The sequence below is a fragment of the Tenrec ecaudatus genome, chromosome 12, assembly GCF_050624435.1.
Source record: "Tenrec ecaudatus isolate mTenEca1 chromosome 12, mTenEca1.hap1, whole genome shotgun sequence".
NCBI classification, from domain to species: Eukaryota; Metazoa; Chordata; class Mammalia; order Afrosoricida; family Tenrecidae; genus Tenrec; species Tenrec ecaudatus.
The window spans coordinates 31,671,176-31,693,992 of record NC_134541.1 but is presented as its reverse complement, the minus strand read 5'-3'; the positions used below and the strand labels follow the sequence as shown (position 1 = coordinate 31,693,992).

Genomic DNA, 22,817 nt, shown 5'->3' with positions numbered 1-22,817 from the left:
CCATCCTTTGTTAAATGCCCTTGGTTCTGACCCACCTTCTGATAGGGCTCTCCCTAATTTATGATGTCATCCTTACCATGCAAGGCCAAGCTGAACCTAATATAAGGGTTGACCCAGATTCCTCTTTGCACAGCCAGCCAATGAGTAAACACAGCCAACCAATAAGCCACCGGCCACAAAAGCCCAGTTTTAATTCCTGGCTCTGTTCCTATCTCCCTGAGTGACTGGGTTTGTCTGGGGAGACTAGAGAAACAAATACAGGGAGACTCACATGTGTGTGAGAGAACTTTATATCAAAGAGCAATTGAACATTAAGAAAATGTCCCAGCCTAGTCCAGATCAAGTTCATAATCCCAATATCACCCTAAATGTTGATACTAGTCTTCAAGCTGCGACCCAATTGACAGGATAAACTCCACCCCTTCATTTCTTCATTGTCTCAAGTTGACACCAGATGATGTAACTACCACAGTGACCCTGAACATGTCTCTTCCCCTTCTCATCTGCAAGATGGGTGTCCTAGACGTGCCTATCTTATTTAGCAGTAAATATCCTCACCTGAGTGAACTAGTGTACATAAATGCAGAGGGGATGCGACCCAGTAGACTCTCAACAAATAATACTATCTTTGCCATCCCTAAGGAAGCCATGATGCCCCTAGTGGTCAGTAAGAACCAGGCCCATCTTGGTCCCTGTTATTTCCATGGGTCATGGTAAGCACATGGGAGTACTTTGTCTCTTGTCCCTAAGTCAGTTCTTGGGCAGAAATTTCCAGGGCCCCAACTCCAGGGTCTGCAATTTTTCCTTAAGCAAAAAGAAAGTCGCTTGAACTGAAGAACACAGGTCCGAGTCAACTGACTGCACAGCAGTCCCAAGGCCACCATTCACTGCGTTGTGACCTTAGACAAGTTCCTTAACCCCTGGGCTGCAAAATATTGTGTCTGGGTCATTATTGAGATAGCACAGAACTGAGGGATAGATACTTACTGGAGCAACACCATCAATATAATCAAAGACAAATATATTTCTGCACTCTTCTGTGTCCTTGACGTCCATCGAGCAGACATGTACCCTCCCCCACAAAATAAACCCACAGCCAAAGGGAACCTCAGAGCGACCCTATAAGACAGCGTGGAGCCACCCCATGGGCTCCGGAGGCCTTCGCCTTGATGGGAGCAGACGGTTTCCCATGTCTCTCAGAGGTGAATTCGAACCAATCGCCTCTAAATTCTCTGCCAAGCACTTAGACACAGCATCACTAGGGCTCTCTGTATAAGGGGCTTCCAAAAGTTCATGGGACCCCATGACCTCTTAATTCCATTTTCCCACAAACACTTTGAGTGCCCATCCCCACCATCCCTCCTTCCCCCGGCCCCCAACACACACACACGCACGCACACACACGTACACGCACACACACATAGAACCGTGTTACCTCTGGAACTTGTTTCCATCATGTCCTGCGGAAATTCAATGTGCTCTCTGACTTCCTTCCTGAACTGTGGGGACGTATGTCCCTGTCCACAGCTCCAGACTCTCAGGCCAGGCCTCACAAGACCCTCCACAGAGCCCTGGGTCCTGTTAAGGGCTGACTGAGCATTCACCCAGTGCCGGAAGCATAGGATAATGCTGGAGACCACTGGGGAAGAGTCAGACCAAGGATTCACTCCCCTCCCCTAAATGGTCCATAGTCCAGTGTGGACTATGTCTGGGGATGGGCGTGCCCACAAAGCATTCCCAGGTCCGCTGCCCTCCCCACATCCCGTGACGGAGGAGGTACCAGAGCCAGAAGAGACACTTATTCAATCGGGGGTGGGGTGGGGGTGGGGGGCTGTCCCTGGAGGAAGATGCCTGCCATGAATGGGCATTCTCTAAGCAAAGTGGTTTGGAAGGGAAGTGCAGTCAGAAGGGACCTGGTGAAAATGGGACAGGGAGAGATCATAGCCAGTGGGGCCACAGAGACCTCAGAACTGCGCTAGGGCAGCTGGACACTGCCAGAGGAGAGCCTGACTGAGCCCCACCCCACAGGGTGTGCCATGGGAAGCTGGGAGGATCCCCTCAGGAAGCCCAGAGGTGGGCAATGTGGGCAGTCAGTGGCTGGGGCTGCAGGTCCGAGTGGAAGGGTTTCCCATGTGTCCATGCAGACGGACAAGGAGGAGGGAAGCACAGACGTCAACATGGGCACATACGGACACCATGGGCATGTCTCCCAGCGTGCCACCCACAGGCACAATGAGACACACGCAGGCATGCCTGCACCTATGGGGGTGCCCAGACCCCCAGGGTCGGTACACAGGCTACACAGGCCCCAGGGCCCATGGACACACAAGTGCACCACTGCACAAACCAGCACATACCACACCAGGCACACCCAGGTGCTGGAGCAAGCCTACCACAGAGAACAATGATAACACACACATAATCCCAGGCAGACAAGGCGTGTACCCTGGGACCCCAGGCATGTACTCTAGGGCAGACTCGATCCTGCCACACCTGTGCACTCTCAGGCCCAAGGCGTCCTGTCCAAATACTTGGAACTACAGAACCTTGGGAAAACTGCAGATCCACAGACATGTGGGAAACCTACCTGCATGTCTGACTCCAGGTCCCCAAGAGACCCATGGGCTGGAGGTTCCTTGGACCTTGCCCAGAAAACATCAAAAACGCATCTGACAATAGGTCAAGTGGGGGTCTCCTGGCCCATGAACTGAGCTTCCCCAGGAGTCACAAGTTCCCATTTGGGCCCAGAAAGGAGAGGAGAGGACTTGGGGACCACAGAGAGGCCAGTGCTGGCAGAGTGACCCTGCCAGGTCAAACTGACACCACGAACTCCAAATCAACCATGACCTCAAACCTCAGCTTGAGCTGACCTTGAACCAACTACAGCTGAGCCCTCAAGGAGAAGAGCTGGGCCACATGAGCAGGTGGGCGAGTCCTGGCAAGTGCACCCCTTTGAGGAGGGGTCTGCAGCACCAGGTGTCTGAGCACAGAGGCCACATCACAGAGTACCAGCAGGGCTCTGGCCCCAAAGCCATGCCCTGGCCCTCCACAGACAGAGCCCATGGGTGGGGGGTGGGGACTTCTCCAGGCCGCACTGGCAGGCCCCTGATAGCTTCTGGATCCCATGTCCAAGGTGCTGAGCCAAAAACACACTTCCCAGAGATGCCCTGGCCACAGCTGGCATCCACCCCACCCCCTACCAGGAACCTTCTAACAGCTCCCAAATCAGCTCCCACCTTGACTACCGGAACAGCCCACCTCTTCCCACACACTTCCACCCTTCTGCTCGCTCAATTCAGCAGAAGCCTGCCTTGCCAGCAGTGTGCCTAATGTCATGTGCTGGACATGCTGAGCACGGCATGTGCGGGCACACTGTACCCCACCGGTCACAGTGAGCATGCCAGGTCCCCGCTGTTCCCAGCATGACCACATGAGCAGGTGAAGAAGCTGGAGTTCAGAGAGCCCGTCTGGGCATGGACTCCACTCACTCAGACCCCAGAGAAAGGATTCAGCACAAAGACAATAGTGCTCAGAGGGCTCAGGCCTGGCACACACAGACAAATGCCAGCATCATCATGATGTGACCTCAGCAGTGCGGTCTCCAAGAAGGAGATGGGGAGATGGGCGGGAAGGGAGGCCTGGCACACAGGAGATGCTATGTTCCTGGGTGACACCCGGGGGCAGGGGGGCCCAGGGAGGGCGACCCTCCAAGGAAGAGGGATGCTGGGGGCGGACTAGGAGAAAGCGTCCAGGTGAGGGCCCGTCGTCAGCACCCAGGCAGGGCCCTGACCTGACTGGCCCCTCTCCCACGGCCCCCCCTTGGTGGCCCCAGGCTTTCCCTGAACGGGTACAGCGGTTCCGCAGGGCGCCAGAGCAGCCTGGTCCTGCAGGGCACCAACTTCAGCACCCGAGACTCTGACAATGACAACTGCCTCTGCAAATGTGCCCAGATGCTGTCTGGGGGTGAGTGAAGGGGGAGCCCGGTCCACCCACAGGCTTGCCCCGGGGGTGGGAGCCTCCATCCTTTCCCAGACCCCTGTGCCATCCCGAAGTGGGTGCAGGCTCACCTCTCCCGCCCACCAGGTCCTTGAGAACCCCTCTGAGTTATCACCTCCCCCTAACGCAGGTACCCTGGTTTCCCTCGGAGACCAGTCTCCAGGAACATGGGGAGGGAGGGGGCTCTCAGCAGTGACGCCAGGGAGGCGCATTGCCTGATGGGCCCCAGGCTGGAGATTCTCCTGACTCCATGAGCCAGGATGGAGGAGGGCAGCCCCCCACCAACTCTGCCCTAGACAGTGTTTGGGGATGAGATGGAGCAGAGATCTGGGAGTGGCAGATGAGGGGGCAGAGAGTAAGCATAGAAGAGAGGGAGGAAACGCAGGGACTGGTGACAAGCAGGACCACACCAAGCCTTTGTGAGGAGACAGGGCACTCACTGCATGGAGTTAGAGGACCCAGGGCAAGGGGAGAAGGCAAGACAGACCAGGAGGCAGGGCAACAGAGACCCACAGCACAGCGGGAGAGACAGGGCCTATTCCAGAGAGAGAGAGAAATGGGTACAAGCCCAGGGGCTAGTAGAGCAGGATTAACCCAGTGTGGGAGAGACTGAGACCCACAGAGCCCATCAGAAGCCAATGGGGAGAGTGTGGCAAAGACCAGTTAGGGAGCAGGGGAGGGAGGGAAGTTGGGGGGAGGAGGGGTAAGGGTGGTGAGAAGATGAGGAGGGGCAGAGGGCACTGGAAGGGCAGCTGGAGCCCAGCCCTCTCCCGCCCCCACCATCTGCTCCCACTCCAGCTCTTGCTCAGCCCACTGGATTCTCGGAAGAGAGGTAACCACCCTGAGGAGGTCTGAGCTGGAGGGATTGGCTGCCCCCCACCCCAGCCCCCTCATGCCCATTTCCTTCTTCTCTCCCCAGGCTGGTGGTTTGATGCCTGCGGCCTTTCCAACCTCAACGGCATCTACTACCCCGCCCGCCACAACGTGCGCAAGCTCAACGGGATCCGCTGGCACTACTTCCGGGGCCCCAGCTACTCGCTGCGAGCCACGCGCATGATGGTGCGGCCCTTGGACGTCTAAGCCGGCAACTGGCAGCCGGGCCTGGACCCAGATCCTGGACACAGCGCCAGGGCCTTGTCCTGGACACACGGGGCCTCCTGAGCCAGCCCTTCTTGCCCAGAAGGACGGAGGACGCACCTAGCAGCCTCTCCGAGGAGTCTGTGGGTCCCTGCCCCTCTGGTGCCACGCGCCCTGCACCTCCCGCCCGAGTGAGGACCACGCACCCGGAATGAGCTCAGAACAGACTGCGCTGCCGCTCCTCCGGATGCATGACTAATGGCGGGGTGTCTGTGGCAGGCGAGAAGCTACCAGATTCTGTCCCTAGAGTCGCCGGGGAGCCCTTCCAGTCTGCAGTGAACTCTCCTGGCTTTAAGATGCCCTTGGACTTCCTGCTCAAGGCTGGAGGCCTTCATGCATGCACTACCACTCCTCCTGCACCAACATAAGGCTTTCCCCCTCCCCCAGCCCCACACTGTCCCAGGGCCCAACATCTAGAGCTCAGACCTGGTCTTGGGCAGGTGTATGTGTGGGGAGGGGGGGAGGATGCGTCATAAGATCTGGGGGGAGAGAGCTTCCAGCATCCCTGAGTGTCCCACAGGGGAGACAAGGGCATCGCGCTAAGCCCCGCCCCCATGTCCAAACAAGATCTGTGGTCATGAGAGAGGAAAACAGCCCATTAAAGCCAAGTGAACAAGCATTCTTAGCGATGGGATTTGTCCGAGCCTTTCAAGGAGTGGTGCGCGCCTCTCGACTGTCCACCTAGGGCCGAGGGGCTAAGTGGGCCACTTTCCCCAAACGTGAGGATCTGAAAACGGGTCCTGATGGGCCAGATGTCCTTGGAAAGACTTCCCCTCTCCTGTCACCAAGGGGAACCCCAAGTCAGAAGTCCTCCTGACAGTGATGTCTGATGTCAACTCTCCACCGCTACAGAGGAAGGGCTGGGTGACAGCAGGGACCAGAGCAGGTGGGGTGGGCAGGAGTTTGGCGGGTGTGGTGTTGCGTCCTTACCCCCTAGGGACCACAGCTCTCAGGAACTGGCTTCTGGGTACCTGTGGTGCCAGATGCCTGGGCAGAATAGTGGACCTCTCTCCACATCAGACTAACTCCCTAGGCAGAGCTGATGCCATGGGGCATAGAGTGGAGGGCATGTCCAATGTGGCACAGGCATCAGACCCCAGCATCTTGCATTTCTGAGCGGCCTCACTCCTCCCGAGTTCTCCCAGGGCCTCTTGACATCTGCCCCAGAAATGAAGGCCCAGTGCTCCCACCTCCCGATGCCCAGGCCTGAAGGAGCTGCAGGTCTCTGAAGACCAGCTTGTGACACAAACACACACCCCACCCTGGAGCCAGATAAGCAGAAGCATTGTTCCTGAGACCTCCACAGAGAAACAACGCATTCCCAACAAGGGCCATTTCCACACCAGGGGAGGGGGTTCTCGTGCATACCCATAGATGGGCAGCCACACGTAAGGTGGAAGGGAGGCCTTTTGAGAGGAGTGGTCAGTGACAGGCCGGCTGGGAGGTGTGGCCCCTTCTCCCAGGTTTTTCTCCGTTGGTATCTGTATAGGCCTTCATCCGCACCAATGAAACCTGCTTTGGGAGGCAAACGACGTTACCTTGGCAACTCCAGCATCCTTTGATGGATCAGCCCTTCGGAGCGTGCACTATGGATTCCGTTGTCTCGCCTTTGTTGCAAGTGAGAGGTGCAGCTCAGGTCCTGCTGTGTCCCAAGGGCAGGGAAGTCGAAAGGTCTTCAACACCTGAGCCATTCCTGCTCTACCTGTGTGACCGCTCCAAGCTCCCCTCTTCTTACCTGCAAAATGTGGAAACTGGGCTCAGGTTCACAAGGGAGTCGTGAGACTTTGATGTGTGTTCGCTCATTCACTCACCCACTTATTCACTCACTTAGCAAGCGTGTATCAAGGACTTGGCTGGGCAAAGACCTAGCCTGGTGATGGGGACTGAGCAGTGGACAAAACACATGCCCACAGTCCTTACTCACAGAGCTTAACAGGCCAGAGAGAGGCCGGCAGAAATCAAACTAAAACGAATCTAAATACTGCAAAGGAATAAGAATGACAGAGGGCCCGACTCTGGTGTAGTGGTAAAGGAAGGGCTCTGTGAAGAAGTGATGGTCAACTGAGGCCCGAGAGGCAAGACAGAGATGGCCAAGTAAACAGCCATGGAAGATTAGCCAGGTCAGACAAATGGACATTGAAACACTGGGCTGTTAAAGGGGCACCCACGTGAGGCAAAGACTTATGGGACCACTCTGGGAATTTAAAGGGTACATCAGAGCTGGACACACTGATGCCCGCCCGCAGAAAGCCTCTCCTGGATGAGAAGGTGATTGGAATCGGCAAGTGGACATGTTGGCGTGGCCCCTTGAGGTGACCCACGGGGCCCACGAAGTGAGCATATATGGAGTGGTGCGGTATAATAGAGATAGGCTGAGTCCCAAAACATCTCTCAGCCCCATAGGAATGAGACTTGGGCGATGAGTAAGGTTCTCCTTCCCGCTTATGCAGTCAGCTCCAGCAAGTGAAAAAGGGCCTGGGTGGTCACAAGGTTGGCTTATCTGAGGATCTACAGGAAGCTTATGAGGCAGAGCACAAGGAGAAGGGTGGGGAACATATCTGTACACCCATCTCAGTGCCTGCCTCAGAGCACCGCCACTCCATCTAGCCGAGGGCAGGGGAAGCCCGAGGGGACGGGGGGGTGGATGACATAGGGGCTCAGCCACTGGTCTACCCGACTCACCATGGAGCTGAGACCAATTCCATCCCCTTGAGACCTCCGTGTCCCGATCCCCGACATGCAGGACAAGAATCGCTTCTGTCTGAACACCCTCGGGACCCTGTGTCAACCTGCCTCAAATGCTGCTGAGGGCGCCCCAAAGATGAAGAGAAAGCGGGGCCTCTGTCCTTGGATGAAATGAGGACTTAGGAGTGTCTCCTACCTGGGGACTCTCGGGGCGGGGGGGGGAGCAAGGGTTGGGTGGCAAGAACAACCCCTGACTGAGTGCCCCTTCGAGGCTAGCTTTACAGGCACCATCTCAATGACTCAGCCTGGGTTTTGTGTTGACTCCCATTTTACAGATGTGGAGACTGAGGCTCAAGGGAGTGAAGATCCTTGCCTGAGGTCATCCAGTGAGTTAGGGAACAGGCTAAGTGGGCGTAACATAAAGAACCCAAAACTCAGTGGGTTAAATAAGATAGAGTTTTATTTCTTCCCCCAGGTAAGTCTGGAGCTGGACAGACATTGGCTGGTAGGCAGTTCTGCCATCTTTTCACTTTATCTCCTGCTTCTTGGTCACTTGTCATTGATGAAACTTGGGAGTCTACAGGAGTGAATGGATCCCAAAGGTTTCTGGGCAAGTTTTCAGCTGAGAGAAGCCTTTATTATTTTCCTCTGGTTTGGGAAAGGTACTTAGGAGAAGAAGGCAGGGAAAGGTCTATCAATACACAAATAAAAATAAGCAAATACACAAACACCACATAAGCCAAAAGAAAGCCATTCGGGGAGGCCTTTGGCACGAACTGACCACATGTGGCTCGTGCCTTTACCTTGGACACCGTGATACTCATCTCTAGGGATCTGCACTGGTGGCGAGGTGGTTACTCGTGGAGCTAACCTTGAGGACAGCAGTTCAAAACCACCTGCTGCTCCTGGGAGAGAGAGGGGGCCTCCTCCTCCCATGAAGAGTTAGAGTCCCAGAAACTCACAGGGGCTGCTCTGCTCGGTCATACAGAGTCACTGAGAGTTGGCACCGATTCAGTGGCAGTGAGTTCAGTTTGGGGCATTAGAAAACACAGCACAGAGCCGTAGTAATTAGCCCAGTATGGCACAGGCATGAGGCTTAAGACAGGATGACCACAAAAATGAATCTGTGGTTGTTTTTATGTTTTGTTTTGTTTTTTCATTTATATCACTTAACTGTGGGGAAGAAAGCAACCATTGATCAGAATTGCTGGCACTTTTTGCAAAGATGCACAGAGAGACACAGCTGGGGAGCAGAGCAGAGAAGGTGGGCCCCTTTTAGGCACAGGCCCCTCTAGACCCCAAGCCCCCTGAGTTCAGGGAGGCAGTCAGTAGGGGTGGACAGGCAGTCTGGCCTAGGGACTATGGTCGAAGTCCACAGAAGTCCCTGAGAGGAGGGGGAAGGGTTCACCATGACAACTGTTGCCTCTTTTTTTCCCTGCCCCTCCCCCTCACACACTAGGCCCTCAGATCCCTCTTTGCATAAGCCCCTCCCATCCCTATTTGGCCCCTTCTTCCCACAGCCTTTCAGCCCCTAGGACCCTAGAGAGGTGAAGATGCTCTCCACCCCAAGAGCAGTCTCAGCTGGCAGTCAGGTGTGGAGTGGGCGGGCACGGGCAGGTTGCCTCTGTACACACGTGCTTCACGCACACCCACACGCACTCTTTACATTCTTCGGGATCCTCATTAACACTCCCCCAGTACCTCCTGAGATACCAGCACGGGAAATACTGATTTGCAGCAAAGAGCACATGGCTTGGCTCAGAACTGGCTCAGATTCCGGCTTGGCTGTGAATCTGGGATGGGATCCTTGGAAAAATCCCATAGAGGGCCTCAGTTTACCCAGTCCTCAACCAGGATGCCAATATTGCTGCCAAGGTGACAAAGTGTGAGAAAGGATTTTGGTGAGGTGCTAACAAGCCGGGGTTCACCAGGGAAACAGGCCCTGCTACTAGACACAAGCTTCTCAGCCCTGGAACAGCCCCCCCTCCCAGGACTGGGTCTGTCCTGAACCTGCTGTGTGCCTTAACTAAAGCCCCTCCCTTCTGTGGGTCTCAGTTTCCCCAGGTACAAAGAGGTGCTGGCTGGACTTCAGTCTCCTCTAGACGTCAAGGCCCTCTGCCAAGCTCCTTCAGGGTGGACAGAATTCAGCTTCTCAAGGGGTCAGGCTGAGACCCCAGTTTTCTGGCTGGCTGTCAGTTTGGGAGTCTCTCTCAGGCCTTGTAGACTGCCCTCAGGTCATCAGCCACCAGCCTTCTCCTTCCTGTTTCCCTCACAGCCCACACAAAGGACATCCCCGAATCCTGCTGACTCAGCCACCAGAGCAGATGCAGCTTCCTACCTCCACCACCCAGGCCCATCCAGAAAACCAAAACCAGTCAGCAACTCAATTCTGACTTATCGTGACCCTAACTGGACAGGGTAGAACGGCCCCTGTAGGTTTCTGAAACTGGAAACTCTGGAGTCACTGGTGTTTTCAAACCGCTGACCTTGGGGTTAGCAGCCCAATATGAAACCACTACACCACCAGGGCTCCAGGTCCCCTCCTCACCATGACGTCCCAGCCCAACACGGTCCAACCCTGTTACACACGGGCCCCACATCCTAGTCCTCTCTCCTCACACACCCTCCCGAAGGTCCTTAGAGACACCAGACCCACTCCCGCCAGCTGCCCTGCCTGGCTCCGCACCTCCCATCAGACCTCTGTCAGGCCTCCCCCGAGGACCCGATTCAAAAGTACAGCCTCCAATCCTTATAAAGCTGCACATCTACATACCATGAGACCCAGTCATTCTAACTCCTAGGTACTGATCCAAGAGCAATGACAGCCTACATCCACGCAGAGACACCAAGTCCCGACTTACCACAGGGTCAGGTCCAACAACTCCGTCTTAAGCTGGTCCTGGTATAAGTCCAGTGATTCATTTTCTAAACAGTTTTCACTAGGGTTTCTTTTTATGACCTTTCTTTTCATAAATCATGCATGGCACCTCTTCAAGTGAACGTCTAGACTGATGATGTCAGCGCATTGTGCCCTGCAGCGCTGTGTGGTGCCCACTTATCCCTGACAAGTAGATATGCCAAAACACAGAGCACCTTGAATACATTTCGTCACAACCCGGGTGTGTCAGGGACGAGCCATACGGGCCTGTTGGTAGCAGCAACATTTGTGGCAGCCCAGAGGCAGGAACCACCCGAATGTCTGTCCACGGGCTGAGCAGGTAAGCAGCATGCTCCACAGACCAGGCCTCGGCAATACAAAGGAGGTTATGCGCACAACACCCGGATGGCGCCCCAGCACCGTGCAGTGAGTGAAGGGAGCCAGGCTGCATGGACTCTAGGCAAGACCAAGCCAAGGAAAATCATCGGAGGTCCTCGTGTAGAAAGGAATGGCATGGATGTTGGGCTCAAACAGGGCATGGAAGGACTTGATGGGATGAGGGAAATGGTCTATAACGTGTTTGCAGAGTTGGACATGTTAGATAGCAAGAGAAAGGGATGCGGGGGTTGTCTCCATGCCTGAAGCCCCCCCCCCACCCCCCAATCAGGAAGAGAATCAGGTGAGCCTTAGACAGCCATAAGGGCCAACTGGGCATGATGCTCCAATTCAAGCGAGCCAGGTGGGAGGTACACCTGGGCGGCCCAAAAGAGGCCCAGGTGGGATTACTTAATTCAGCCAATGGGGCCAACCAATGCCTTCGACCACGCGTCCCAACCAGAGGCCTCAAATACCTTGACCACAAGCTGGCAGCCCCCCCTTTATTCCTTGCCCTTTGGCTCCTGCCCTGCACCAGCTGGGGCAAGCTGCAGCCTATCTAGCCTCAGGCTACCACGTGGGGGTGGGCAGTCCCATGGGGTTGCCGAGGTTCAGTGCTGAGCCCCAACTCGGCTTCCGCTTCTCCAAAGTAGCGTGTCATTCTCTTGAGACTGTAAACCCTGGCACTTCTTCCGTCCTTTATACAAACCCACTTGGATCACAAACCAGGCCCCGGTGTGCAGTCTTTCTCGTGCAAAGCCAAGAATCAAAGTATTTCCCACCTGAGAAACCTCACAGATACACAGATGGCTGTAACTGCCCCAATCCACTGAACTCTGTGCCTAAGTGGGTCCCTTTATCAAATACCGAGTATGTCTCAATAAAAAAAGAAAATGCTTAAGAGGGCACCCTTTTAAAAACAAACAAACGATGTTTTTCTTGTTAGGTAGGGGTTGATATCGTAGATCATTGATTTTATATTCAACAGTGTAAACTCCTAATCAACCCTCCCCTCATGCCCCCAGCTTACCCTCCCCTCCCTCTTTCCTTGGATTGCTCTTTCCCCTCTTGGGAATACCTGTCAACTCTCCAGCCCAGGGGTCGACAGACTATGGAGACAGAAGGACCAGTCCTGCCCCGCACAGCAATTTAAACGTGATCCCAGGGCCATACATCTATCTGCGCAAGCAGACGAAATCACCATGATCTGAATAATATCCTTTACATGAAAGTATGATCGTTTTGCTTTCCTGTTCAGTCTTACTGCCGAGCCACAAATCCTGAGCGAAAGTGCCGCAGTTTGCCGACCCCTGTGGTAGACCATTGCTTCGCCGTCCCTCCCTTGCCCTGCTCCCCCTCGCCTTGGGTAGGAACGCCTTTGTCTTGTCCTGTGTTGCGCCTTCTTTATCACAGTAGGCTCTGACAGTGCTGGTCCTTTCGTGATTGACGCCTGTCACTCAACATTCCACCCACAGTCCCTTTCCGTCCCTGGCCCCACCTGTGGCCTGCTTGGCCTTCTCGCAGCTATCTGCCTCCGATTGTCTGGCTCCCAGTGGAACGGGACCACCACCCCCCCCCAGGAGGGCGGGAAGTTTTATTTGTTTTGTCCTCCGCTGCCCATGTCCCATTCACAGGGCAGGGTTGGGTAAAGTGAGCAGCGCCCCTGGACAGGAGGACATGCTGTAACAACAGATGCCAGCAGACCACCCATCATGGCGTCGGGCCAGGCAGCATTTCCTTCTGTCGCGCAGAAGACGGCCAGAGCCCGGACTCATGGAGAGCTTAAAACAACCCGGAGGTGTCCCGCGACTATCTGATGAATGCTGCGTGCAGGTCATGCGTGTATTCTGTCTCTGAAGGTCCCCAGGTAATTGCGGGGGACGGCTGTTTTGAAGTGTCCCCACGCCCACCTGGAGGCTGGGAGACAAGCGCCAGACCAGCCGGGCCTGCAAGACCGAGCCCGTGGGAAGCAGCGTCATCTCTCAGGCATCTGGACGACGCCGTCCCCCACGTCAAGCCCACCAGCAGCTCTGGCGGGCAGCCCGGCCCGGAACCTGGTGTCCATTGGCTGGGATTTGCCGTGGGTGCTGTGTGTGGGGCAACCAAAATATTAGCGTAAAGGGTGGGCCACCAAAACAAGCTGGGCAGAGCCTAGACCGTGGCCCCAGGTTGTTGGTGGGGCCGTGACAGGCTGGACCTGCAGGCTGCGTGTGGATTGAAGGTCCACCTGGACTTCCTCGTCTTCTTCCCGCCGCTATTTCCTCTTACTGCTTTACTTTCTCTAGCTATTTATTTTCTGCGTGGGTAACACATGCACAAGGTTCCAAATTCCAATGGGCAAACGATTTGCCCAGAAGCAGGCAGTTAAAACCCACCCCCAGCGGCACGGAGCTGCTTCCAAAAGGATGGCGGCTAGGAAAACCCTACGGAGCGGTTCTTCTACAAAATGCATGGATGGGGGTGCGTGCCATCAGTGGAGACAACTTGGGGAGATTTTTCAGGTTGGTTAGTTGGTTAATTAGTTGGTTAGTTAATTAGTTAGTTAGTTGGTTAGTTAATTAGTTTTCACCGAAGATGAAAAGTGACACCCCTTCTAAGCTCTGGCCCCAGCCATCTGGGTCCCCCCCCCCCCCCCCCCCCGAGGCAGCCAAGGTGTCAGGTTCCGTGCCTAAGTCTCCAGGGAGATTTGAGGCCAGCACCGGTGAGCGGATACCATATTCTGTTTCTAATAGGAGCCTGCTTGCTCCAACGAGCGTGCACTTCCACACCTTGCTTTGTTCCTTGAACCACCTGCCTTGCCATCCCAGATGCACTGGCCTCAGGGAGCGGGTCCTGGGCTGTTTGGTTGGCTGGGTTAGAGTGTAAGTAATCAAGTCCTATGGGGGGGTCGTGTCTCCTCACTGCCATTGCCAGTACTGCGGTCACCGTTCCCACGATAGCCTGGGCACCAGGCATTTTTAAATTCAAGTCATCCGTTGCCCACGTTTAAACAGGGAGAGGGGAACATGAGGGGGGGTACTTCACAGAAGCATAGCTTCCCGCCCCCTCCTTGTGTGAAAATACTGCCGGAGACTTGGATTGCATGTGAGTATTCATGTCCCTGGGGGATGTGAGGGGGCTGGGGCTGGGACCCCCAGCCCTCTCCTTTCTCAGCCCCACCCTTGGTGACACACCAGCCTGAGGGCATGCTGAGCACCCACTGGGTCTCAAGGATCCCAGCAAGGTGAGCAGTGCGTCCTCCCTGACCTTGCCCTCCCTTTTCGGTGACCTTGGGCACGTTGTTCCCCCTCTCTGAAGCTGCAGTGGAGGGGGTGGTGGCGGTGGTGGCACCCAGTGAAGGGCTTGGGGCTTGATCGAGGTTGGTTAGTTGTTAATTAGTTGGGTAGTGCATGTTGTTCTCCCACAATTTAAGTGTTTAAATATTGGCAACTAATTAAATGTTTAAAAAACAACAACAACCTCTCCCTGTGCAAGGCATATACTCTTAGTGGTGAGCCTGCCCTGGGTTTGGGGTCTGTTCTATTGGCTGACAACAGAGGCGTGGGCCCACAGGGGGATATCAGGATGCTCAGGACACCAGTCCAGAAGAAGCAGAGGCAGGATGTGTGAAGCCGGCAATTGGCCCCTGGTGTTCTCAGCCACAACACATTCTTCGAATCCAGGAGGTAGAGGGTGAAGGAGAGTGCTGTTTACACACGCACGCACGCACACACACCAGCACAACCTAAGCTGGGGGTCTGGGACCAGACCTAGGTTGGACTCCTAGCCACACCAGGTCCTGGCTCTGTCACCAAGAAGCTGCCCTCTCAGAGCCTCAGCGTTTCCCACTAGTAATTACTGTGCAGGAGTGAATTTAGACACGGACCCTGAGAGCTTCACAAACTGCAAAAGCAGCAGGCATTTTGAGGATTAAGGGATTTGTCCTCCTCATGGATACTGAAGGAGGAGGGATAGGTGGGGAGAGAGGTCAAGGGCGGGGTAGGGGGCATCCAACAGGCTCTTACGAACCCCCCTCTCCCCCCGCCCCCCCCGAGCTGTCTGGCCCAGCTGTCAGGGACCTCAATCCCAGCCCAGTGCCAGACTGGCAGGCTCCATGCAGAGCCCCCTGGCTCCGGCCCGGATGCCACAGCTCTGGTGGGGGCCAAGCGGAGGCTGGGCTATTTTCATCCCCACAGGGACATCAGCCACCGCAAGGAGAGGACCCTGGCTACCTTCTTCCCTCCCTAGCCTGAGGCTCCCCTTCATGAGCCCGGAACCACAAGAACCACAAATGCCGGCGCACACCTGAGGAGAATGAGCGTGCCATTGACTGAAATTGACCCCAACTGAGACTTGCCCGCAGACCTCAAATTCTCAGGAACACCTTCTTCCCAGCACAGAAATCACTCCATTGTCTTCACTCACTCCTTCACCCACCAAATGTTTATCTGCTGTGCCCGGGGACTGGGCACACGGACAAGAACAAAGCCATAGCCCATATCCTGGAGTTGCAGTCTGGTGACAGACCTCACTGCCATCGCGCAGACTCACAGTGACCCTATAGGACAAGGTTAAATTGCCCCTGTGGGTTCCTGAGATCGTAACTCTTTGTGAGAGTAGAAAGCCCTATCTTTATTCCGAGGAGCAGCTGGTGGTCTCAAACTGTGCACCTTGAAGTTAGCAGCCCAACTCGTAACCACTATGCCGCCAGGGCTCCTTAGGGGGAGGGAGGGAAAGGGGGAGAGGGGGGGAGGGAGAGAGAGAGGAGTAAGGTTACAGATAACCCAGGGCCCAGTATTTGCCAATAGGGAAAAGAAAGCAAGATAAACCCAACTATGGTGGACCCCTGGAGGCAGGAGCCCATCCAGAGACAGTTGCTTACTTGTTGGAGATGCTCTTGAAATGAAACCTTGAAGGTGTTCCACCCCCTGAAGTCACCTTCTAACTCAATAAATAGCAGGTGAGCTCAGAAAGGAAAGACTGTCACCCATTTCTCTCTCACTTAAAATAACCCACCGCCATCGAGTCGATTCCAGCTCACAGCAAATAGGCCTTGCGTGAATGAACAAATGAATGGCTTCAGCAATTTATGAAGGTCATCTCACCGTAATCAATTCTTTCCCGCTGACAGTAGCTCCAAGGTGAGGTGACTCCACTAAGACCACACCAAGTAAGTGGCGGGTGAAGAGCAGGAGCTTAAGGTTGGTCCCAAAGCTGACTACTTCCTGCAGCACTGTCCCAGGAAAACACAGGCGCGGGTACGTGGCTTGAAGGCTGACTGCCTGCAATGCTCCCCTCAGACTTGCACTCACCCCCATTTGCAGTGTAACCAGGTGGTGCAGTTGGCTTCTACACCAGGTAAATCTGATTTGGTCGGGTACTGTTGGCTGGCCAATGGGGCATTAGTGATCGCGAGACACACAGCTTTAAAATCCTCGTGCGCTGGCTGTGAAACCGTGAGACCACCACGTGAATGAGCCTAGCCTCGTGGAGGTGAACTCAGGCCTCCCGCAAACGGCCGGCCCACAGTCAGACATGTGAGTGAGCACATGTGAGTGAGCCCATGTGAGACAGGCAGCCTTACTGTGGCACATACCTGAGTGACGCTAGACAGGCCAGAAAACCACCCAGCCGAGCCCACGCCAAATTGCCAATTTACAGAATCATGGGCCAATAAACAATTGTTGTTTTAGGCCACTGGGGTTAGGGTGAGTAGTTACACAACAATGGCTAACTAGTGCCCATGCCTGGAGGACATCTATTTTGCAGACAACACCTACACCCCGGTGCGCACGCATCCCCAAAATGCACACAGATGACCTTCCGTAGGAAGTTATCAGTCCACATCGGGACTCGCAAGCCCTTTGTAGGTCACATACAAACACACACCCAGCCATCATTCAACCACACACGCCCTTCTCAGGGAACTACATGTTGGAGTCAACATTGCCCAAGCTCCAGGTCCCCGGCACTCCCTAGCCGGCCCGTCACTGGGCATGGAAAAGGCACACTAGTCTTGTGAGGGATGGGTGATTAGAACAAAGAGCACAGGTTGAGCTGGAGGTCAGCACCAGTGGGCAGAGAACCAGGCAGCCCCAGTGTCGCATGGGTACCAGAGTCAAGGGTCTGCCTATGAGAAGCTGCATGGTGCCCAGTTAAGAGCTGGGCCTCAGAACCCAACTCCTGGGTTCAAACCCTGCCCCTGTTGCTTCCTAGATGTGATTCCATCTATAAAATATCACCTCCCCCGACGCCCACCCCAGGCTTACTGGAAGACTTGAGGATGATCACACATTAGCACAGCCCTGATGTGTGGTAATGGCTGCTCACCCCTTATCCATCAAGGCCTGCTCCCCTCCAATAACTATACCTTTGCTGGGAAGCCCATCTCTGCTCAGCCCCTCCACCCAGCCCTCCCTGAGCTCCTCAAAGGTAAGGGTAGGTGATCATTGCTGTGTCCTGGCATCCAGAGCACACGGTTAGGGACTGATGACCAGAAGACTAGGTGGTCTCCATCAGTCATGAGCAAATGTGGACTCCCTAAGGACCAGAGGCTCCAGGGCGATGTTCAGGGGGTCTACAACTAAACGAGAATGCACAGCCTCGGTGTTGTTCTCCTAGAGACCCTTGTGGGCAGGGCCCCTTCTTTCTGGCTACAGAGGTGCCCAGGATAGTGCCTGGCACTCCGTGGGGGCTCACAATGCTATCCAGTCGCACAGGTTGTCCTTGTACTGGAGATCTTTTGGCTTCTGAGATTGTTCTCATGGTTGTTGCTCATTACTGTGACATGGACGCAGATGCAGGGTGGCCCCATGAACAGAACCACCTCCGTGGGGCTTCCAGGCTGCGGTCTTTCAGAAGCATATCACCAGCACCTGTCTCCCAAGCCGCCTCTGAGTGGATTGGAACCGCCCACCTTTCTTCCACTAGTAGTAGAGCACCACCCGGGAAATCCAGAAACAAAACACAGCCAAACTGACAGCCCTGTGTCCACTGTGACTCTGAGTGACCTTATAGGACAGGGCCGGGTTACCTCTATGGGTTTCTGAGGCTGTGACTCTTTGAGGGATTAGAAATCCTCATCTTTGTCCGGAGAGACTTCACGTTGTTGGTGTAAGGGACCACCAGGCCCGTTCCAACTCAGAGCGGCCTGTGGACAGCACTGCCCGGTCCCGGGCCAGACTCACAGTTGTCCTTCGATCCCTTAGGTAAATCAAAACGCACTGGCGAAGAGTTCAGGAAGGAAACTGGAACCAATAGGCTGCCTGCGGTGTGTCGGGAGAACTGGGAGAATTGAGTGAAGCGAAAATGAAGCAAATGAAAGGCCAGGCAGGTGGTCGTAGGAGGAAGAACCAAGAGGTGCCCATTCAAGGATATACAATCATAACTCCAGACAGGGCTTGGCAGGAAGTAACATTTACAGAGCCTTCCTATCACAGACACTTAAGCGTCACTAATGAAAAACCGACATCCACGTAGATGGGTTGGGCTGGACGTGGGGGTGGGGGACACAGGATGTAAAAGCTAAACCCTCCTGGATCGTAATGATGCTAAGGAAACCCATTTTGACCACTGAGCAGGCAATGTGCATTATTCCGATCATTGTGTGCGTTGATTCCTCATGACAAGCAGTCACCAAAATATTCTTAGCAACCACATTTGGCAGTGGGGAAGCCCCATTTGGAAAATGAGGAAATGGAGGTCCGAGAAGGTGAAGTCACTCACCCAACGTCAGCCAACCAATGGGAAGGGCTGGAAGGGCAAGCCCAGGTGGCCAGGCTTCGCAGATGACACTTGTGAAGAGATCAGAACCAGGAAATTACCCAATAATATCTGCCTGTAATCAATCAATCGAGAGCAACCATAAATTGAAAAATGCGGAAGCAACAGAAGAAATAACTAAAGTTGGGAAGAGTTAGGCTGGGGAGAGGAGGGGGAAGGACAGGTACTAGTATTAAATAACCCACTGCCATCAAGTCAATTCCGACTCCCAGCGACCCATTCAGGGTTCCTGAGGCCGTGATTCTTTATGGGAGCAGAGAGCCTCTTCTTTCTCGCTCCCAGCGCTGGTAGGTTTGAACTGACGACCAATAGCAGGGCCACAGCTCCTTGGTGCTCTGACTAGTGCTGCGTGATTTATCTAGATAAATCCATTCAGTTGGTTGGGGGCAGGGATTTCCAGAGAAGGGAAACGAGGGAGCTTTCTGGGCTGTCAGTGACACTGTGTGTCCTGACCGGGTTTGGAACGATGGCCTAACTCAGCTGCTTACTGAAGGGCTGGTGGCCTAAGCCCACCCCCGGGCTGTGCCGGAGAAAAGGCCTGGTAATCAGTTTTCCCCCAAGAAAACCCTGTGGGAGAGTCTCCTCGGTCATAAGGGGTCACTCTGCGTCCACAGCCCCCAGCAGCAACCAAGTGTGCATTGTCAAAGCCCATCAAACAGCCTCTTGAAGATCCGTGCATTTTGCCGTGTGTCCATCTGCTCTTCAAAATAACGCCAACAAACATTGGATTCCAGATAATGAGATGCTGGAGAAGTGCTTCCGGGGTGGGCCACCATGTCTGCAACTCACTCAAAGGCTTCAGAAAAGATGCCATCTTCATGAGTGGCTAGAAAGATGGATGGAGCCCTGGTGGCGTCGTGGTTACACATCGGGCTGCTAATCGCAAGGTATGCAGTTCAAAGCCATCAGCTGCTCCTTGGCAGAAAGCTGAGGCTTTCTCCTCTCGTCAAGAGTCACAGTCTGGGAAACCCACAGGGGCAGTTCTACCCTGTCCCATAGGGTTACCAGGAGTTTGGATTTTTGAGAGGGATAGTGAGAAAAGAAAGTCAACAACAGTTAACCTGGTGAAGTACGAACTGCGAGTCTAGGCAACAGGCACATGAACGTTCGCTGTACAACCTTTTCAGCATTTCAGCAGAGTTGACAGGTCTTCAATAAAATGCCGGGAGAGGCAGGAGTATCTGAAAAATATTCAGTGTGAAGAAAGGCTCCCGGACAAGGTGTTCGGGCTTGAGATGGGACAGATGCCAAGCCCTTGTGATATGCCCATGTCTATCTAGGGAGTAGATAACCCCATACCTGGGCTCGTGGCCACCCCTCCCCTGATATCCCAGAATCAGGGCCCTCTAGCCTAATTCTTCAGTCCCACCCACCCTCTGAATTCCTAGGATGCCAGGGGGATGAGGTTCTCCCCAGGGACAGGAATAGGGCCCTGGAGCTACAGCGGGTAAACTGTTGTAAAGAGTAAACTGAGGCCCGGTATGGGGTGCTGGTGGTGGTGGTGGTAATGTCTCTCTGAAGGGCACATCACACCTTCAAGACAGAAATGAGCAGCCAGGTGGGCCCATCTCCCAAGCCCATGTGTATATAATTAGCCGGTGGGAAAGGCATCAGGGGGCAGGTCTCATCTCAGCCTAATTAGGGGCTAGGCAGCTGTGCCCTGGATGGCCTGGGGACCTGCGGCAAGGCTCAGGCAGCCCCAGGAGACAGGGCAGCAGCTGTAGGCCCTCGGAGGGGCTGAAAGGCAGTGACTCCCACTCCCATACAAGGTCGAACAACGGAGGGGCTGTTCTGCAGAGCCCTCCCCCCCCCGGAGGCTGGCAGGTGGAGGAGCCCACCGCATGGAGGCCAGTAGACTCCAGGCAGGCAGGCCCTGTTGAAAATACCAGAGTCCATGTAGCACCTTCCCCACTTCTGGGTCTCCTTCCCGGCTTTCTTCCCAACAGGCCCTGGAAATGGCTTTCTCCTACTTGCTGGCCCAGCTCTGGTCTGAGGGCAGCAGCCCTGAGCGTCCCTCCTCCACAGTGTAACTATAGATGTGCTTACTGCTGTCTTCCATCCTGTCCCCAAACTGGGGGAGGAACCATATCGAACTTGCTCGCTGCTAGACACCCCGGAGGTGCTCAGTTAAAAAGCCGGACAGAATGGCCCTGGGTTACCTGGGTTGGAGACAGAGCTAGGTTAAGTGTAAGGTGATACAGGGCCCTCAGTGCCACCAACTGTGGGCTGTCCATTAGACAGGGCTTCCTGCTCCTAGACCGTCTTCGGGATGCCCAAAGGTCACCCCGAATGAGATTCAGGGGGAGGATAGGTGTGACGGGCCCAGCACTTACTCCCCCTTCAGAAACCGGGAGTCTGCTCACCATCCACCAGACCTGTGGCCACAACCTGGTTTTTCACATGTTAAAAGGCCACACCTCACCACTTCCTGGAGTATGGAACAACTTTGGGGTGCTGGCAGGTCATTCCAGGGTACAAAGCTGTTTGGCGCGGGGGGGGGTATATTTTGCCACCCAAGAGCTACCTACTCTGCAGAGCCTACCGGAATCATCATTCTCGCTGACTCAGTCACTCCTGTCACTGGCCATCCAGGAGGCCAGCCCTGGCTCTGTCCCACCTGCAGCGCAGCTGTGGGCAGGGTCACCCTCCTCCCTGCACCTTAGTCTATGCACCTGTTCCACACAAAGAGGACCGGTTCCATTGAGTTCAAACCCCATTAACTTCTAAAACCCAATCCATTTCCCCTGAGCTCTGGTGGTATCATTGGTTAGACGGTGGGCTGTTAACCACAATGTCAGTTCGAGCCCACCAGTTGTCCATCAGGAGAATAGCGGAGCCGTCTACTCCGATATGCACAGACAGATCCTCTAGAGCTTTACAGTCTTGGGAACCCAAGGGCCAGTTCTAATCTCTCCTCTAGGATCACTGTGAGTCGTAATCGACTCAAGACTGGGCAGTAGATGTTTTCTTTCCCCCCAAAACCACCCAGGTCTAGCGGAAGCCTCTGGGTTGTGACTGTTAGACAGACAGACAGGACAGCTGGGCTGACCTGGATATTTGTCAACAGCCTGACGGAAATCTCTTTATGCTTAAAATAAAACCTACATCAAACCTGACACCCATGCCCCGTTGGAGCTTCCTGTTTCTGGGCGCTATAGCTGAGGCAGCCTGTGGGAGAGGAAGCGCCACACAGGCCCTCCCCACTTCCATCCTGGGTCAGGAGAGGGGGATCTAGGGCCAGAGGCCAACCCAGACCTTCCCTCTCAGTGTGCCACATCCATGGCCCTAGTTCTGGCTGCTCCAGCGGGGAGGGTCTCCCAGCTGGTGGGAGGCAGGAAGGAGTGGAAACTTCAGAGAGCCCCACACCAGCTGTTCCTCTCCACCCCGATGCTGGAATATGTACAAAGGACCCAGAACCCAAGAGTGTGTCAACCCAAAGATGACTATGCCATCCAACCCTCCCACTGAGGCCCAGTAGGAAAACTGGCTTGCCTGGAACCCCCCGAGTGGCCCAGGCAAGTCTTTGGGTTCTGTGGTCTCTATTCCAGGCCACTATCCCTCCAAGAATTCTCGCTTTCAAGACCCCCTCTCTGGCCAGTGTGACCTCCAGTTCAGGGTTTGCTTAAGCACTCCCTTGGGAACCACTGGGCAGTACGTGGGAGAAGGCAGAACACAGATGGGTAGCAGAGGGTCCATGTACCCTGTCAGCCTCTCCCTGCACCTCTAGTAGGGAGACTCTTGGGGTGAATGCTACCGAGACTCACTCTGTAGCTGGGCCTCAGTGTCCTATGAAGTAAGCGGCCAGCCTTCCAGAGGGGCCCCTGCAGAAAAATATCAGGGCAGGCTAGCAGCTGACCTCCTGCCCCAACAGCACCTCGACTTAACAAAGGCCCACCCCACCTGCCCTCCACCACCCTGTTAACAGAACTGTTACTCTCCTTGCCCTCCACCACCCTGTTAACAGAGAAGAGTCTGAAGACCTAAC

At 54.8% G+C, this 22,817-nt stretch overlaps 1 protein-coding gene across 3 annotated transcripts in view; it reads left to right on the top strand.

Annotated features, from left to right (window-relative positions):
* The window catches only part of ANGPT4 (angiopoietin 4), a 52,726-nt gene extending 46,974 nt beyond the window's left edge, over window positions 1–5,752 (top strand). For 2 of the 3 annotated variants that reach the window (XM_075563860.1, XM_075563859.1), the window contains 2 exons: window positions 3,833–3,963; window positions 4,916–5,752. In XM_075563860.1, coding sequence (XP_075419975.1) covers window positions 3,833–3,963; window positions 4,916–5,076 — 292 coding nt within the window. In that variant the 3' untranslated portion in view covers window positions 5,077–5,752. The remainder of the gene's footprint in view (window positions 1–3,832; window positions 3,964–4,915) is intronic. The other variant, XM_075563861.1, reaches the window with a different exon arrangement.
* Window positions 5,753–22,817: the final 17,065 nt, after the last annotated feature.